This window comes from Uloborus diversus, chromosome 6 (genome assembly GCF_026930045.1).
Source record: "Uloborus diversus isolate 005 chromosome 6, Udiv.v.3.1, whole genome shotgun sequence".
Lineage (NCBI taxonomy): Eukaryota > Metazoa > Arthropoda > Arachnida > Araneae > Uloboridae > Uloborus > Uloborus diversus.
In genome coordinates, this window is record NC_072736.1 from 164,549,474 (window position 1) to 164,569,793 (window position 20,320).

At 36.6% G+C, this 20,320-nt stretch overlaps 1 protein-coding gene across 1 annotated transcript in view; it reads left to right on the forward strand.

The window, feature by feature from the left end:
• The window catches only part of LOC129223933 (organic cation transporter protein-like), a 115,363-nt gene that overhangs the window by 72,664 nt on the left and 22,379 nt on the right, over positions 1-20,320 (forward strand). Inside the window, exon 7 of the mRNA XM_054858313.1 lies at positions 3,016-3,221. Coding sequence (XP_054714288.1) covers positions 3,016-3,221 — 206 coding nt within the window. The remainder of the gene's footprint in view (positions 1-3,015; positions 3,222-20,320) is intronic.

Below are 20,320 nucleotides of genomic sequence, written 5' to 3' on the forward strand. Positions count from 1 at the left end.
TATCTGTTACTGGGTATCATCAAATTTTTCGATGTCTGTTACTGGGGAGTTGGACCTTTTTTTTGAAATTGAGCAAATAAAAATGGAGTTAACTCATTTAGAGGATCCAGAAGCAATCAAACGTTAGATGAGATGTAGTTGCATGAGAGAAAAATAGTTTAAAAAGTCCATCTAGTGTTATCAGAATGAGTTTTACGAGCCAGTTGGTATTTACAAGTCAGTGGTGGAAGGTTATGAACGGCCGCTAGAGGTCTGCCGGTGTTTCATGTTCATTTGAATTTAACGAGGTTTTAGATCTAAAAATAAAGAACTTTTGCACATTTTGATGAGAATTGTGTCCATTACTCATCCTTTCCTCATCCTATCTGTTACTGGGTATCATCAAATTTTTCGATGTCTGTTACTGGGGGGTCGGACCTTTTTTTTGAAATTGAGCAAATAAAAATGGAGTTAGCTCATTTGGAGGATCCAGAAGCAATCGAACGTTAGATGAGATGTAGTTGCATGAGAGAAAAATAGTTTAAAAATCCCAAATACATTATAAGAGGCTCAGAAAATGGAGTTAACCTGAGAGCGATGTCTTAAACATGTCTGTTACTGGTGCCGTTACCCTAAAGGGTATAACTTTGATATACACCCCCAAAAATTACGCGCCAAATCTGGCATTTCCTACGGACTTTTTAGGGTTGCTGTTTCTTATTTTGGTGTTGCCAATTTAGGTTTTTTCAGCTTTTAGGTTTTTGCTGTTGCCAAATTTAGTATTTTCTTGTATTTTGTACCATTTTTTGAGTTTTTTTTAAAGTTCTGTGGCAACAATTTTTGTGGCAACAAAGTTTTGTGTCAACAAAAACAAAAAAAGTCGCCAAATTTCCGATTTGGGGGGGGGGTATATCAAAGTAGTTCCCCCTAAATCTTGACCGCGAAGAGATGGTGGATGACCTTGAAGCGGAAACATCATTTGTATCATTTCTGACAGGTAGAATCAGCAAGAAAGCGCCGAGTAGTAAGAGGCGCGTTCTCGCTGATCAATCCTCATACAAACAATAGCCAATGATCGAGTAACCCGTGAGTTTCAACAATGAAACTCGCGCCACTGCATGATAATTTAATAATATGTTTTGGTATTGTTTAACATTCGGGGAAAGGCTTTATTGTGACAAGGTTGAAACTCGATCCGGTAACCTAAGTTTTACTGGTAAGACAGTCATTTTAAGGGAATGAAGAATAAAAAAAAGGGTTGAAAATTAACGCTATCCACTGGAGTTTAGGGTTAACATTTCAAATATCAAAATTTCGCCAAACAGGCAATTGCTTCGTTTAAATGTAGAAGAGTAGAATCAATTTTCACCCGTCATACCTTGGCGAGTGACTTTCTAGTTGCTGAATAATCTTTACTAATAATAAAGCTGAAAGTCTCTCTGTCCGGAGGATGTCTGGATGTCTGGATGTCTGTAGGATATCTGTAGGATGTCTGTGACGCGCATAGCGCCTAGACCGTTCGGCCGATTTTCATGAAATTTGGCACAAAGTTAGTATGTAACATGGGGGTGTGCACCTCGAAGCGATTTTTCGAAAATTCGATTTTGTTCTTTTTCTATTCCAATTTTAAGAAAAAAAAAATATCATAAGATGGACGAGTAAATTACGAAATTATCATAACGTGGAACCGTAACATGGGCACAAGCCAATTGGCGAGATACGAAATTATCATAACGTGGAACCGTAACGTGGGCACAAGCCAATTGGCGAGAAAATTCACTACACATCATTTGTAAATATACAGGCGAGCCAAAAGACCTTTTAATTTGCTATTACGGGCGAAGCCGTGCGGATACCACTAGTAACAAATAACCAAATAATACAACCGATACTTCCGCTTCAATGGAAATCCGTTATATCTCCGTGGTCAAGCTATACCCGTTTTGCAAGTTGAGGATACATTGGACTAGATTATGCCTCTTTTAAACAAATGTTTTTTCAATGCAATCATGTGAAATTTCTAGCTAAGAAATTTCAAATGTATCTTTTCGGGATTTTGACTGCACAGCTTCCAGAAATCCTGAATACCTTCCCAGGTTTTACCTTCCATTTTATTTAATCCGTTGGCCATAGTTCACTTCGTTGTATTTATTAGTAATATATCTTTTAAGGGTATAACTTTGATATACCCCCCCCCCCCAAAAAAAAATTACGCGCCAAATCTGGCACTCCCTATGGACCCTTTAGGGTTGCTGTTTCTTATTTTGGTGTTGCTAATTAAGGTTTTTTCAGCTTTTAGGTTTTTGTTGTTTCCAAATTTAATATTTTCTTGTATTTTGTACTATTTTTCGAGTTTTTTTTTAAAGTTTTGTGGCAACAATTTTTGGATTTCATATATGTTTTAGCGCCATTTCTTTGTAAAGTGATCAAGCAGATTTCTGATTTACTGTATTTTGCTGCAAATCTGGTTGTATTTTCCAATTATATTTTTTTTTCTATTAATTATTGGTATAACTTTGATATACACCCCCAAAAATTACGCGCCAAATCTGGCATTTCCTACGGACTTTTTAGGGTTGCTGTTTCTTATTTTGGTGTTGCCAATTTAGGTGTTTTCAGCTTTTAGGTTTTTGCTGTTGCCAAATTTAGTATTTTCTTGCATTTTGTACCATTTTTTGAGTTTTTTTTTAAAGTTTTGTGGCAACAAAGTTTTGCGTCAACAAAAACAAAAAAAGTCGCCAAATTTCCGATTTGGGGGGGTATATCAAAGTAGTTCCTAATTATTTTTATCTTTCAGCTTTCAATATGCCTACTAAATGTAGTGTTGTTGAAAAGTTTCAGGGAATTTTGAGCCATAAAACAGGTATTTTGCTTGGCGAGAAAAAAAAGTCGCCAAATTTCCGATTTGGGGGGGGGGGGGTATATCAAAGTAGTTCCCTTTTAAGAGTTCCTAGAGTAACAGGTTCATTCACAAAAGCAGAATTATATTGCAAGTTTGCCATTTTTTTAAACATACCTTTTTCTTTCTCAATCTAGGATGGCAGACATTATGGCCTATTACGGTTTGCAATTGAATGTGAGCAACTTAGCTGGAAATGAATTCATCAATTTCTTCTTGTTAGCATTGGTGGAAGTACCTGGATATTTGACTTGCTGGGTTGTCATGGAAAAATTCGGAAGAAGATGGTGCACCGTCGCGGGATTCTTGCTGACGGGTATCGCATGCATGTTGCCATCAATAGGTAATAATGATTTTTGGAAAATCGGAAAACATATTTAACAATAACTGTCAAATCCGTAGTCAATTTTTTCTCTACGAAGGATATTCGCAACTCTAATAAAATATAGGGGCCGCTGCAGCCACTGTCTAATGGCGGATGAAAAAAGTAAAACAAACAAATGCCGTAACTTATAACTTGCTTTGACGCTTAGTGAATGACAGTAATTTTTCATCGTGTTTGTGGGAAGCTTTCTTTTCTCTGAAATTACATTGCACCATAAGCTGTCTGAAGCCTGTAATTTACCCCAAAGAAAACACGTGGAATGGAATGTGTTACCTTTTTCTTTAGTATTGTTAATCACCGCAAGGTAGCGTATTCGAGCTCTGGAGTTGCGAATTCTTTTATTTCTTTTTCTCAAAATATTTCTACAAACAATTTTACATGACGATTTCCGTAAATGTCTTTATTTCCATTTTCATGATGGAACAACTGAATCGATTATTTCAATGGATTTTCGCAGGACTTACAGCCCTTTCTGAAATAATTGATTTAACTATAAGTCCTATATCATAACCCTTGATGGGTATTTCAGATATGGGTAGGAGTTTTGTCAGGGCATGAAAATACTCCTAGAGTTTTTAGAGGAGTAAAATTTATTTTGAATATATGACTTATCCGCCATAAAAATTCAACTTTCTAAGGATAAGATAGAGCATGTTAGGGACAGAAGAGTTGCGACTCTGCAAATATCTCGTCGAATCTCGCTATTATGTCAACTTTAGAACTGTGTACAGAATGTCTTCATAACCAGAATAGTTCAAAAATAAATACTTAAGCAATATTTTATAATGAAACGAGCAAAAATACCCGGCGTTGCCTGGTCAGTAATAATTGGGAGAAACAATCGCTACTTTCTTTCGTTTTTTGTTTTAACTGAAAGAACTCAAAACACACCGCTTTGACGTGATTAAAAATCGAGCTTCTTCCTTACCCATAAAAGTAAAATAGCAGTAAGTATAAAGAACGAACAAGTATTCCTTTAGAAACGAAAGCGTAAAGTGAAGCATATAAAAATTTGAAGAATTTCCAAAATATGAACTAACAAAAACAAAGATCACTAAAAAAACCCGTGCGCTTTATTTAATTAAATAGTACACACAAGCAAAAAGAAAAAAAAACTCTCTACTATGCTTTTGTAAGTGAGAAAAAAGTAGCGTTTCCAAATGTTTAAATGACTTTAAACTCATGTTTTCTCCGGAGAAGCCTTGATTTAAAACTTTCAATATGATTACTATTAATATTGATGTTGTAAGGCATTGAATTTTTGTAACAATGCGTTTTGTACTTAATCATTTAATGGGGAAAGTACATGACATTTACTGTTTTTCATCATAACTTTTTTGAACTAAGTTTTTTAGTAATAAATTATAGTCTAAGTTGCTTCCTGATAATGTAGCTATCTATGGTGAAAAAGTGGTTGAAATCGGTGCAGTAGTTTTGAAGTTTACCCCGGACATACATACAGAAGTAGCCATTTATGTATATAGATTACAGATTAAATGAACTTAGATGATTTTTCGTACTATTAATTAGCTTAAATTAACGTAGCTTTGAATTATTGCCGGACAAGACAAAAATTATGAGAAAGAACCTCGTTTATACTTTTTTTTTTTATTTTACTTTAAAATATAATTTCCAATTAAGGTTTGCTTACTTTTCTTATGACAATTTCAACAATCGTTTTTTCTAAGAAGTTAATTTGAAAAAAAAAAAAAAAGAGTTGCACAGTTGCGTATTATTTATTAAAAAGGAAAATCAATGAAAAGTGTCTTCCCATTTGACCATAGTCTAATTAGACTCTGACTACTGATCTCCACCTTTCGAAAATGGAAGAACACTTTATACAGTGAAACCTGTGTAAGTTGACCACTTGCGGTGCAGTACTTTGGTGGTCAACTTATAAAGGGGGTAATGATTTTTTTTTTTTTTTTTGGAATTCTTGCATCATGACACCTTTTGTAATTCTTGCAATTGACACCTACTCTTTCTGTTTAACTCACTTTCATTGTTTAGCATTACTTTGAAACAATAATTTAAGATGTTATTCAAATATTTTTAGAGATTATTTTCCCAGAATGACGTATAATGTGTCGTGCAAATTTAAAATTTCAGTAAATTGATCAAAAAAAGCCTTATTGTTTATGAAAAGTTACTCATTTTATATTAATAGTTCCTAAAAATTTATAGCTAATCAAAAATTACAAATTTTTCGCTTAACAACAGAAGAAAAACAAGTTTGGAGAATAAAAGGGTTCTTAGTAGTTTTCCCATGTGGTTAAACTCAAAAGGAGGTTTAGTTATGCTGCTGTTTCATTTAGTTGGTAAAATGCTGGTCTGGCATCAGAAATATTCTTGGAAAGCTTAAAATAATAATAATAATAATAATAATAAATAATTTGCTAAATAAAATTTTAAAAAATAAACCAAGTGGTCAACTTACAAATGGTTTTTTACAATACTCCAATCCAAACTTGGTGTTCATTAGTGGTCAAGATAGACAGGTGGTCAAGATAGAGAGGTGGTCAAGTTACAGAGGTTTTCCTTCATTATATAAGATAGGACTAATTCTGTTCCTGACAAAAGCGGTCAACATAGACAGGTGGTCAACTTACAAAGGTGGTCAACTTTACAGGTTTTACTGTAGTACTATAATTATTTCTAGGTTTGGGTTCCTCGTTCCTCTCATGGGAGAAGCTTGCAATGAGTTGAGGGAAGCGATGGTCTTTCTCTTATCTTTGTTACTTTCCTAGTCCAGTTTTAAAATCCACCTGCTTTACATTCCTTTCTGATGTCCCTCTTATCAAAGACTAAAATCTGTCTTTACTGAAAATATTTAAGTTGCGAAGAAAAACTTAATCCTGTCTAAACAGTCCAAGATGTCATGTTAACCGGAGTTTCATTGTAAAACACTGTCATGAGATTCAAAGCCACTTAACGTTGAGGTTATGTGCCAAAAGTTCAGGACTTTAGAAACGGGACGTCACATCCGGAGTGTCGTGAAATCCAGGTGTCGTGATAACGAGGTTCGACTGATAAGCTGCGTGTGAATATCTGCAGGAGGTTCGTAAAAATTACGCAAGTCGTTCAATTTGGCACATAGAAATAAAGTGTGCATTTCAGAAGAAGCGCACGTTGACAATTGAAATATTCAAAATAAATTGTCTTTCATTCAAAACTGACAAAATGAGTTCACGGACGAGAAGCGGTTGATCCACCCATCTGATTTTGTAATCAGTTTCGGATATTACGCCACAAATATACCATAGCCCGTGGCTAGGGAAAGGTTTAACCTCCTTTTGTACAACATCTGTCATGTGGTGTTGTATGTCGGAGAACGCTTAATGAAAATTAATGAAACGTACACGAGTAATATTTTATAAGTGAAGGGACAAATTGCCGTTTAACGATTCTTTTCATCGAACGTAAGCCATTTTTTTTTTTATCATGAACATGTGTTTCGTGGTGAGTAAACACTGTTATATATGAGGCAGTGAGAAGCAAAAGGATGTAAGTGGACATTTTCAAGTTTTGAGTAAAACGCGTTTAAAGATTAGCTCCTAGGTAGACTTTCATTGAATTTTTTTTCCCCCTAAATCATGCTGTATAGCAGCAACTGCCAGGGCTACTAGTACCATCTTTTGACCCAAGACAGAGGAGAGGTTCACCTACCATGTGTACTGGTTATCTCCAAATTTTTAATTTGGCCACTTACATCCCTTTGCTTCTCACTGCCTCATATATTGTATCAAATTCTCACAAGAAATGCAAAAAATGGATTAATATGGTACAAGTCAAACTAAGATTGTTTTTAAACCTAAGAGCAATGGGTTACACTCTTAAAATTACGGGTTGCATGTGGCACTGATAAGGGTGATACGTTGTAGCACCAGCGGCACCCCTTAAGGGCGCTCTTTGGCTCTCTATGGCACCCTTAATTGTACATGAGGTAGCCAAACGGCACGTTTAGAGGTGCCACAGGGAACCAAGTGCCATCTTTAAGGGTCACATAGAGGTGCCATAAGGTGTTAATTACACTCTTAAAATTACGGGTTGCATATGGCACTGATAAGGGTGATACGTTGTAGCGCCAGCGACACCCCTTAGGGCGCTCTTTGGCTCTCTATGGCACCCTTAAGGGTACATGAGTTAGACAAACGGCACATTTAGAAGTGCCACAGGGAACCAAGTGCCATCTTTAAGGGTCACATAGGGGTGCCATGAGGAGATAATTTCACCCTTAAGGGGTGCTAATGGTGCTACGCCATTTCACCTTAAATGATGCCATATGCAACCCTCAGTTTCAAGTGTTTTATTGGTTGACCGTGTCTGTGTAATCTATTCGGGCTCCTAAGTGGCTGAAACGATTTCGATATTTTTTGTTTTAACTTGAAAGTGACTTGATCGAGGCTGCTCATATGTTTCTGGATCTCATCTTTGGTGCACTTTAACTACTGAAGATATTTATTAAAAATCCAGTAAACATTCTTTCACCGTTTTGATTGTAAAAACTTACTCGCACATTTAAAGTATTGGTACCAATCGCAAAATCAATTTTTTTTCTGCATCTGATGGATTTTGCTTGGAAGTTTCAGGTTAGACAGAACTGGGAACCAATTTTTAGTAAATTTTGAGCAAAATTATCTCACACGATTGGTAGGTTTTTTTTCTAGTTGGCAGACAAGCAGAGCTCAATTTTTAGCTCAATGATTTTTTTTTAAAATTAAGTGTTGATATTTTCTACTCGTTAACATATAAAATACTTGTAATTGACTTTAGTACATAAGAAGGCTTTTAGGGTTATTCAATTTTCCTTTTTGATTCTGCTTTTGCGAAGAGCAAAACTTTGAAGTAATTATATTTCCTTCCCGTGTATTTCCATGTTATCTAAAAAGGTGCGGTCTTCGGGATCAGGAGTATCTAAATTTAATGTAAGTTTTTCTTTTTTCTTTCTCCCAATGGGGTTATTTCCTTCGGTCACTTTTAGTCACTGAAATCGATAGAAAAAGCAAAAAAAAAACATTGACTCAGAAAATACTTTCGCTTTCCCAACAGTTATTTTTCAATTAATTTTTTTAAATGTCCGATTTTTCAAACAAGGCGTGGTCTTTATGACGTCACAAACGATGCACTTTGGTGCATTTTTCTACTGCGTTTCCACGTTATGATAATCAAGAAGCGAATTAAATACTGCGCTCTACGCTTTCTATCAACCATATCGTTGCCAGTACACGTGAGTAAAGATGCGAATTAAATATTTTGCTCTGTGAATGGCATTTCATCATTTTTGACGTCATCAGCAGAAGAATTAAACGATGAAAGAGCACCGATTTAAGTAATTTTTTCAAAATATTAAACTTAGTTAAAATAATTATTAAAAAAATGGTTTTAAGCATGTCCTTTTAGAAAAAAGTATTTTTAAAATTTTGGAAACGACCCCATTCTATTGGCAGTTTTCTGGAAAAAATCATCTTTTTTTAAAAAACGTTTAAAACATTTTTTCATTGAAATTATGCATCTTTTAACCATTTGATTTCTTAAGACTTTCTATAATGCAATGGAATATCTGAATAAAACAAATAAATTTCCTAACGAGAAGTTAAGGAGTTTGATTTCGGTTGACTAAACGAAGATATCATCTTTTTCTAATCGTTAGTATAAAACGACTTTTACTCGATCAAGTATGCGTTAAATTTATAATGTTTTCAACATAAATCTAGTGGATCATAAATATGAATGTAAAGTTTTGAGATTACTATCTGTACAATTCGGTACCAGCAAAGGTATGAGGAGGGCAGATAATTTTTGACACATAATCTAGAAATAGTTAATCTGATAGAAGTGAGCTTTTTTTTATCTTTCGTTCAAGAAAAGAAATATTTTTAGAAAGATAAAGACGATTGTTTTGAGTACTTAGTCAAATTTCAGCAGGTACACAGTAATCAGTTGAATTTTCAGCACATTTGTGAATTTGCATAGGTGCAGTACCGTAACTAGGGGTTGGCAGGAGTGGCTCTCGCCAGGGGCGCAGCAACCAGGGGGGCGGCGGCATTTCAACTGATTAAAAAAAAAGTTAAGAGCTTCTTCTTTTTTTTTCTTTTTCTTTCTTTCTTTCTTTTTTTTTTTTTTTTTTTGATCATAGAATTTAAAAAATGCTTTGAAAAAATGAAAAAAAAAAAAAAAACCTCGCAAGAAAAAGAGCTAGAGACACATACATATCATCTACTGAGAAGGAACCATTGGGAATCATTGAAAACAATTCTAAAAAAGAAAATAAGAAAAAAAAATAATACAATACTGCCTCCTATTTGTCGAATCAGTTAATCAAAATGTTCCAAAAAAAAAGTTTTTTTGGGAGGTCCCAATGACCTCCCATGTGGGCAACATTGGGGGGAGGGGCGCAATTTCTTTATTTCGCCAGGGGCGCTAGACCCCATAGTTACGCTACTGCATAGGTGGAGCCTGACTCCCCCCTCACCTCCCTTTCTTTTGAAAATATTCTAAGAACCTTTGAAATGCTTAGATTGCTTAAGAGATGCCCTCAGTAAAATCTGATGTTTTAAGTACAAAATAATCTTAAAATGTCACAGAAATGTCGTTTTTCATAAAAATAGAATTCAAAATATGAATGCTATCGTTGAAAATTCGATCGTAAAATGGAATAAATGTTCGCAATTTGATTTTGGTAAAAAGTGACGGTGCTTCTGGAAAAGAAAATCATTCCATTTTTCTCCTTGCTCATCGCGATCCGGAACTTTCAGAATATCCGCTACCTTTCCTAAATTCGGCGTCAGTTTTCGCATCTGCAATCAGTAGCGTAACAATGAAGTCTAGCGCCCCTGGCGGACTAAAGAAATTGCGCCCCCCCCAGGGTCGCCCACATAGGAAGTCACCGGAGGTCATTGTGACCTCCATTTATTTATTTATTTATTAATTGATTCGACAAATAGGAGGCAGCATTGTAATTTTTTTCCTATTTTCCTTCTTAGAATTGTTTTCATTGATGCCCAATGTTCCTTCTCAGTAGATGTTATGCATGAATATATATATATATATATATATATATATATATATATATATATATATATATATATATATATATATATATATATATATATATATATATATATATATATATATATATATATATACACAGTAGGCGCCGCTTAATGTGATCACGGTTAATGTTATCTTTCGCTTAATGTTATCTGAATCACGAAGTCCCGGAACACTTGTATGTTAACACACGTTAAAAAAGTCGGATAATGTAATCAGCGTCTTCGTTTATTGTTATCACTTTTTCATAAATTTTCAATTTTTTTCCCCGTTATTGTTCCTCAATTGACAGAAATACATAGACAAACCCTGACGAAACTAACTTTCTGTGTAGCATTTTGTGGTTTACAATAGCAGTTCAAATTTTTTCTAGGAATGAAGGAAGCTACAGAAAGTTCTCCCCCAGTGACCACATACTCCCCCTAAGAAAACTTTCTTTTGCACCTAAAAAAATTCAGTCGCTAGACATGGCATTGATGTAGGACCTCCATTGTTGCCGTTGCTTTGTAAACTATTAAAGAATTGTGTCGAGATTGAAAACAAAGCGAAGTTAAATTAAAATTTAAACAACAAGCAAAACCATGCTGGAAAAGATAGAAAAGCTGAATGTGCTTTGAAACTGGTTTACGAATGTCAGGGAAAACAGTCATATTTTACTTCACCTATTACTATGTGATTAAAAATTGCATAATTTAGCTTTAACTTTTTATAATTCAGATATTTCCATTCTGTTAATTTAATAATTTATAATTTGAAAGTGCGTTTAGTTGAGTCACTGATTTTAACTTGAGGTTGCCAAAATATAAATGCACCTTAATTAAAAAAAATCATTATTTTGTGTCTCCTAGATTCTTTTCGATTATTGTTATCAAATTGTATTTGTCCCAAAGTGATCACATTAAGCGGCGCCTACTGTATATATATATATATATATATATATATATATATATATATATATTGTTACAAATTCTGTAAATAGTAATTATTGTAGGAACGTAACCTGTAAATAGTTTCCCGTAATGAATATACAACCCCTTTTTCATTCGGCTAAAGTATACGACCCCTATTTTCTTTCTTTTCATTGATAACGGTCTACTACTTTACAGAAGCGTGTGGAATATTTGAGAAATTTCTTTTCGGTGTATTTAAGCCGTTAGCGATGGATAAACAGTTAGTTTCGATTGAGAATTCGTTAGTGTATTGGCTCTGTTTATAGCGAGGCATTTCGCTGTGTTGTTTTCGTATTTGGAAGTAAATACGTGTGTAAACGTTGAGTTTACGGTGTTGTGTGATAATTGCTTAATTGCTGATGAATAATTTAGCAGTTGTTAACGATTTCTCCTGTACATAGTGTAAATAAAGCTCCTGTGTTTTTATCAAGAACTGTGTCTTCATTTCAAGAAAGTGGAAGTCGCACCGAATCCGTTACAATTGGCGCCCAACGTGGGGCTTCTTCTGGACTTTCTTGGAGTAAGTGTGACTTTGGACATTTTTTTCATAAAGACTGTTTGAATTTATAGACTTTGTTTTTATGGTGATTACTCGCGCAATGGATGACCAATTAAAACAACTTCTGGAAGCAATTAATGCTGCGAAAAGCGACTTGGCTGAAAGTTTGGCTGCTAATCAAGAACAATTAAAAAATGATATGGCGACTAATCAAGAACAATTAAAAAATGATATGGCGGCTAATCAAGAACAATTAAAAAGTGATTTGACTGCAAGTTTTACTGCAAATCAAGAACAATTAAAAAATGACATTGCGGCTAATCAAGAACAATTGAAAAGTGATTTAATGGTACTGAAAAATGATTTAGCTTCTAACCAAGAGGAGATTAAAAACGACCTTACTTCGGTAAAGACTGTGATGGAAAATAAATTTAATGAGATAGAGCATCGAGTTGATGCTTTTGATGAAAAATTTGAAACAGTAGAAAACCGTATCGCAACAGTTGAAAATCATGTGGATGAGAAAATTAAAAACTTGGAAAGGAGATTGGCGATCGCGGAAAGCAGCTCTGTACAGTTTGGCGCTCCCACATCGGTTGCTCGACCGTCCATTAAACTTGCCACATTTGATGGGAAAACTTCGTGGCAGGTTTACAAAACTCAATTCATGATAGTGGCGGAAGCGAACGGATGGGACTCTGCTACCAAGGCCTGCCATCTTGCAGCATCCCTGAGAGGTGACGCAGCGGACATTCTTCAGACCCTTCCGGACAGCCAGCGCCTGGATTTCGCCGCCCTCACATCTGCGTTGGAGCTTCGCTTCGGTGAGAAGTGCCAGAAAGATTTCAGCCGACTCCAGTTGAAGTCCCGTTTCCAGAAAACCGGGGAAACCCTGCAAGAGCTAGCGGCGGACGTCGAGAGACTGTCTCATCTTGCTTTTTGCGACTGTCCTGCGGATGTTCGAGACAACCTGGCACTCAACTACTACATCGACGGGGTTCGAGATCCGGAAATCCAGAAAGCTCTACGGATGGCGGATGTCAAAGACCTGAGTTCTGCTGTTGTGTATGCGATGAAGTTGGAGGCCGCCCAGCAAGCAACCCGCAAGGATCGCCATTCAATCCGCGGTGTGAAAACTGATGAGCCTGATCCGGTTTCCTCACGCTTTGCTGAACTGGAAAAGAAAATAAAAGAAATTGCAGGAATCCTCAAAAGGACTTCGGCTCCCAAGTACCAAAATGGACAATCACTTAAGTGCTGGAAATGTGGCGGCGAGGGTCACTTACGAAGAAACTGTGAAGCTCGCCAAGAAACCAGAGGGAAGAGCACCTCTCCCTCGCAGGTCCAGGAAAACTAAGCCATGGCAATCTCGCGGGGCGGAGGTCGCCAAATTGGAATGAGCCCCATCTTAAAGTTTTCCAGATTTCATCGACGAGTGGCGGCAGTAATGGACTGTTTGTTTACGCATACGTAAACGGGTTTCCCTGCGAACTGATTATTGACACTGGAGCCAATGTTACAATCATTAGAACAGATGTGGCTCGTCAATTAGGACTCAACATTCTATGGACGCCGCCCTGCGTTACCCTCCAAACTGTGACAGGTGACAAGATCGAGATTGAAGGTAAAGTAAACTTAGAAATTGTGTTTGGAAATGCCACTTACCATCATACGCCATTCGTTGCTAAGTGGTGCCATTCTTGTGACGCCTGTTCTGCTCGTAAAGGACCGAAGAAAAGAAGCAGAGGGAAGCTACATCTGTACAACGTTGGAGCTCCTTTCGAACGAATTGGGATCGACATCCTGGGTCCTCTACCAAGAACTGCTGATGGGAACAAATACATTCTTGTTTCCATCGACTACTTCACCAAATGGCCGGAAGCATATCCCATTCCAGATCAAGAGGCTACCACCGTAGCAGAGACTCTAGTCCAACATTGGATCTCGAGATACGGAACACCTTTGCAGATTCATTCCGATCAAGGGAGGAATTTCATCTCTGCTGTGTTTAAGGGCCTATGTCAAATTTTCGGAATTGAGAAAACTAGGACAACTCCACTACACCCACAATCGGACGGCATGGTGGAGAGATTTAACCGCACAATCCTAAATAATCTCTCGCTTATGGTCTCCAGAAATCAACAGGATTGGGACAAGAAGCTACCTTTGTTCCTGCTGGCCTACCGCAGTGCTGTCCACGAGACTACCGGATATGCCCCATCTCAGATGCTCTTCGGACGAGAGCTTCGGCTACCTTGTGATCTCGTCTTCGGTCGTCCTCCGGATGCGCCTTCATCGCCTGAGGAGTACATCCAGGATCTCCAGGCCCGGTTGGAAGACGTTCATAACTTCGCACGAGAGCGAATCAACATCGCGGCGGAGAAGATGAAGACCCGATACGACACAAGGTCTACTGGACATGAATTCAACGAAGGCGACAAGGTTTGGTTATGGAATCCCATCCGACGGAAAGGTCTTTCACCCAAATTACAGTCGCATTGGGATGGACCCTACAAAGTCGTTAACCGACTAAATGACGTCGTAGTGAGGATCCAAAAATCACCTAATGCAAAACCTAGGGTTGTACATTATGATCGGTTAGCCCCATACTATGGCCATAGTTCATGAGTATTACGTAAACAACCATGGTTGATAACATAAAAGTTGTAGATAATTTTTGCTTTTAATGTTTAGTAATATTTCTTGTTATTATTGTGTTTTCTGTATCTGATAGTTATTAATTAATGTGTATATTTGTAAACTTGTGATAGAAGTTTGGCACCCTTTCTGGGGATTGTACTGCCCGGGACGTGCAGTCCTTAGGAAGGGGGCAATGTTACAAATTCTGTAAATAGTAATTATTGTAGGAACGTAACCTGTAAATAGTTTCCCGTAATGAATATACAACCCCTTTTTCATTCGGCTAAAGTATACGACCCCTATTTTCTTTCTTTTCATTGATAACGGTCTACTACTTTACAGAAGCGTGTGGAATATTTGAGAAATTTCTTTTCGGTGTATTTAAGCCGTTAGCGATGGATAAACAGTTAGTTTCGATTGAGAATTCGTTAGTGTATTGGCTCTGTTTATAGCGAGGCATTTCGCTGTGTTGTTTTCGTATTTGGAAGTAAATACGTGTGTAAACGTTGAGTTTACGGTGTTGTGTGATAATTGCTTAATTGCTGATGAATAATTTAGCAGTTGTTAACGATTTCTCCTGTACATAGTGTAAATAAAGCTCCTGTGTTTTTATCAAGAACTGTGTCTTCATTTCAAGAAAGTGGAAGTCGCACCGAATCCGTTACAATATATATATATATATATATATATATATATATATATATATATATATATATATATACCCCTCTAGCTCTTTTTCTTGCGATTTTTCCAAAATTTTCTTAAAGCATTTTTCAAATTACATGATTAAAAAAAAAAACTTTTTTTTTTTAATCAGTCGAAATGCCGCCCCCCTGGCGAGAGCCACTCCTGCCAACCACTAGTTACGCTACGGTCTGCCATTCAACCCCCCCCCCCCTCCCCACACACACACACACACTTTTAAAAGAAAAAAAAACGATAAATAGAGCAATAATTAGAATCGTTTTCCCTACCGATGAGCCTAAAATGTGTGCTAAAAGTAATGAATATTTCTGTTCTAGTTAGCTTAGAAACTTTGAGCAAACTTTCTGATGTCTGAAAATTCAAGCTTTCGAATGGTATAAAAGTTAAAATCCTCCCCTATACGTTTTTGGCGTTTCACCTAGCTTGATTTCTTTAATTTAATCTGTGTGCTTAATTTGCTGAGACGCATCTGTGTAGTCGGATGCAAAAATGCGCGATCCTTTTTTTAGTTTTACAGATTTTTTTCCCCACAAAGTTATTATATTGTTACAAATTTTGCAAATAGTACTTTTTTTATGATTAATTTGTTGTAATCTGGCTAATTTTGGCGCTTATTCCATTAATTTTCATCTAAAATTATCGTAGTAACTTAACCTGTAAATAGTTTTTTGTAATGAATATGCAACCCCCGTACATTCGAATGACGTATATGGTCCCCTATATAGTATCCATTCAGTTATTCTATGAAATAACTAGGTATTCTATAAATTAACTAATGAGAGACAGTTAAAGTGTAAAACAAACAATTTATTTAAAATGAAATAACTGTGTGTGAGTATTCTATGAATAAACTAATGAAGCAATTTATCTAATTTATGCAGCGTGATGCTGCTACTCTGTCGAGTACCGTCTCCAGGTTGCGTCCATATACTACACACACGCATACACACATACACACATACCCACATATACACATACCCACACACTCATGCCTGCACACAGACACAAACACACGCCTGCACATACACACACACACACACACACCTACACACACACTCACACACACACATACACATATATATACACACACATACCCACATACACACATGCCTGCACACAGATACAAACACACACGCCTACATACACACATACCCACACACATACACATATATATACACACACATACCCACATACACACATGCCTGGTTAACAGATACAAACACACACGCCTACATACACACATACACACACACACACACACACATGCCTGCACACACGCAAAAAAACACGCGATTGCGAAAAACATAATTTGAATTCAAGATGTCAAAATTCAAATTATTTAATTTTTTTTCTTTTCTTTTAAATATTTTTCTCGACCTGAAAGGAGGTTCAGGAACTATTTTCTTTATACAGATAGATATTTTAGACGGACTGTTGACGTTATTTGAAAACTGTAATCATTGTTCTATAAGGGACCTAAGAAACTTAGGTCCTTATTCTAATGGGGCATTTTAGGGAATATTTTTCTTTTTCTTATTTAGAATTCTGGAACTAGTCCTCATTTTAATGAAAGTTTTTAGGCATTGTTTTTTTTTTTTTTTTTTTTGAGCAATCACGATTGCTTATTGTTCTCACTTGACCGTTTTTGGCGTCCGTGCCTTTTTCAGCTTGGACCAGGGCTGCAGCACCACCGTCCACCGGCGGCGGCGCGGCTGCTCCTGACCACTGTCCCCCGGAATCCACTTTTGCTGGGCGGTGGCGTCCATGTCCTACACACGCATGCGCATACACAGTCGCCTACGCGCGCACGCCTTTACACACATACACACGCCTACGTGCATATACGTAAGCCTACGCACACACGCACACAACTATACACACGTAAGCACCCAGGAGGAGGGACATGCTTGGGCGGGGGAACCATTTCTAGAAACAATAACTCTAACCAGTAGAGTCTTGTCGCAACTCGTGATTGCGAAAAAAATAATTTGAATTCAAAGTTTCGGAATTCAAATTAGAGTTAATTTTTTTTTTTTTTTTTTTTTTTTTTTTTTGACTCTGCTGCGGGGTTTTAAGGACTGTTGTCAGTACACAAGCAAGGACTTTTTGGAGACTAACGTCGAGATTGTACTGGGGATTTCTGGGAACTGTTATCTTAATTCTAATGAAGATTTATCGAGTATAATGACGCTATTTTGGAACTGATGCCATTATTCTAATGACGATTTTAGCAATATTTCTCCTTATTTATTCAGAAGATGATATGCTTCACGGCTCACGTGAAGTCACTTTTTTTTTCCGCAGCAGGGATCGATGGAAGTTCCATCGATGGAACCAGTGCCGTAGACAGGGTGGGGACCGTCGGGACAAATCCTCCCCCGAAATTTTAACCTCTCTCCAAAAGTGAAAAAACGAAGAACATCTAATCAAAACTCTTCCCTCTTCTCTTTCACTCGACCTTGTTATGCAAATCTTCTTTCAGTCAGACCTCTTCTCCTACTCGCTCTCCACACCCACATACAAATTTTCAAAACATTTTTCAAAAAGTCACAATTTTTTTACACCTTGGTCCATCACAGAATGTTAATGAATCATGTTACGGATAACATTTTAAAAACATTCTTTGATATACACTTTAACAAGAGACGTAACATAATTTCATGATTAAAACTACCATTTCTAATCCAATCATACTTTTGATTAAATGCTAATAGATTTTAATAAATTAATGCTAGTTGATGCATATTTGTAGCTTTTAAGAATATTAATTTATTTTTTGAGGTGGTGATTGTAGATTAATTTTCAATTGTGACTATTTTCACTTATTTGCCTGAAAGTTATTCTAAAAGCCCACGTCGCAATTATTTGTAACTGTAAACATGTAATAAACACTGGATGCTGAATTATAGACCATATAAATGTATGTAGGCCTCTTATTTTGTTGAGTCTCGGATATTCATTTGACAGAGATAGTGATATAGATCGTATATAAAAGATGTCATAACTCCCTGATGAATAATTCTGGTGTAATATAAATTTTTCGTCAAATATTAATGAATTAATTAAAATAGTTATTTGACACACTTTGTTTAATTGCATTTTTGTTTAGTTTTTGCAAACAACATAATAAAGATAATTTTTAAATGCTATTTTCCCCCTTCATCACATGCGTGGAACCACCTTTGCCTCGGACCATGTCCCTCCCCGAAAAAATATTCTGGCTACGGCCTTGGATGGTACAGTTGAAATAGCTCATACAGTGCCCGACCGACACAATCTAACGAGATTATTCCCGAAGATTCCTTTTTTTCGAATGGGAATTTTTAGGGACTAACGGCCAAATTTTTATGGGGATTTATAGAGATTTTTCGTCATTATTCTGATAGGGAAATTTACACTTTTTTTTTTTTAATTTAAGCTCGATTGTTGAACATGCGTCACTTGACATAACTTTTATTTTCGGAATAGAACGTGCAACACCGGGTGACGCAGCTAGGGTGTGACAAAGGTAAACAAAAGTGACTCGAGACAATTTTAATTCTTCAAAGGGAAGGGTGTCCCGAATCGGAAAAGCTTGGAAACCCCTGGGTGAGAAAAAAAGAAATCCGCAAACAGAACCTCGATGTTATGTTAAACGGATAATGCAAATTTCATTAAAGCACTGCTCTCAATCTACTTTTAAGCAACAATAAAGACTGGAAGAGGAAGGGTTATACTGAAGCCGTAGTAAAAGACGTTATTTTCTAACTCAAAGAATAAAGAGAAACTTAGAGCTACGGGAGAAAAAAAAACATTTGACTTCTCTTTGACCTTCTTGACATTTTTGTGTCATGAATAATAATTTCGCTATGTAAGCTAGCCACATTCTGGTGAAATCAAACTCTAGACTAATGCAGTTAAACTTTCGAATGTTCTTAACGATCTGATTAACTGAAAATTAAAAAACAACAAATTATTTTTTGCCCATTCGTTGTGTTAGTAAACTGTTTTAACTGTTCCGTTAAAGTTAAATGTCTTCGTATTTGTAATTCATTTTGAGTGCGGCGGTTTTTTCCAACTCATCTGTTGCAATTGATTTGTGGCAAAACTTTTTACTGCGTTTAACTGCAGCAATACAGATTTTGCTCTCGATTTATACCGCGTTCGAGTGACACGATTTCCGTTTCTCATTTCAATGGAAATTGTGAAATAGTTTTTAATTATACTGCTGATTGTACTCACAGCGAATGCTTTTGTTTGAATGCCCTCCCGGAAAATTCTGGATTTCGTTCCAACAAATGTAGCAAAAAAAACGTTGCAAATATACGCTGCTGGCCTAGGGTGAGGAACCCTACCGATTTTGTTGCAGAGGGACCCAAAATTTATAGATCCAGGCTTGAAGATCCCTGTAATATTTTTTCATAGCAATAATGATACAGACCTCCTATATAGATTCAGTAAATTACCGCCCATCAGCCAGGGCTAAAGCAGAATTACATGAAATACACCGCCAAAGCACGAAACTGCAGTCCTCGGCTGGAAATGACTGAGCTGGCGGTGTATTTCATGTAATTCTGCTTTAGCCCTGGCTGATGGGCGGTAATTTACTGAATATACCTTGCCTCGCGTTCAATCTTCGAGTTGAACCGAACCATTGCTTCGGTCACTCGTCTGGTCTGCTAATTGTATATTAGCAACCAGTTTGTTTCGCACTCTTGGCTTCCTTAAGAGGTTTTCCATCTCCAGCTCAGTCACTTTCCTATGCTGGGCTGATGAGTGCTAATAAGCACGAAACTGCAGTCCTCGGCTGGAAATGACTGAGCTGGCGGCGTATTTCATGTACTCCTATATAGAATTTGTGTGAAATGTGATAAAGCACTTTTTGTTCTCAAAGAAAATTGTTTCAATTAACGCGATCTACCGTAAGATTTTAGTTTAGACTTAAGTGTAATATTAGTTTAAAATATATTTTAAGTGAAATATATAATCTGAAAGGATCAAAGATAATGCGGAAGATATTGTATCGCCAATTGCAAAACAATTGCGTTTGCACTACCTGGGAAGTTGTTTGACAGTTCCATAATCCGGAACACAGAGGGGATTAGTGCTCACTTAAAGATTGTTTTATTGTTACGAAAATGTTCTCTATTACCCCTGGCAATTACTGTAGAAATATGTCAAACAAAGTGTTCAGATGCAATCTTTGGATTAAGTGAAAATCAGGTAAACACCAT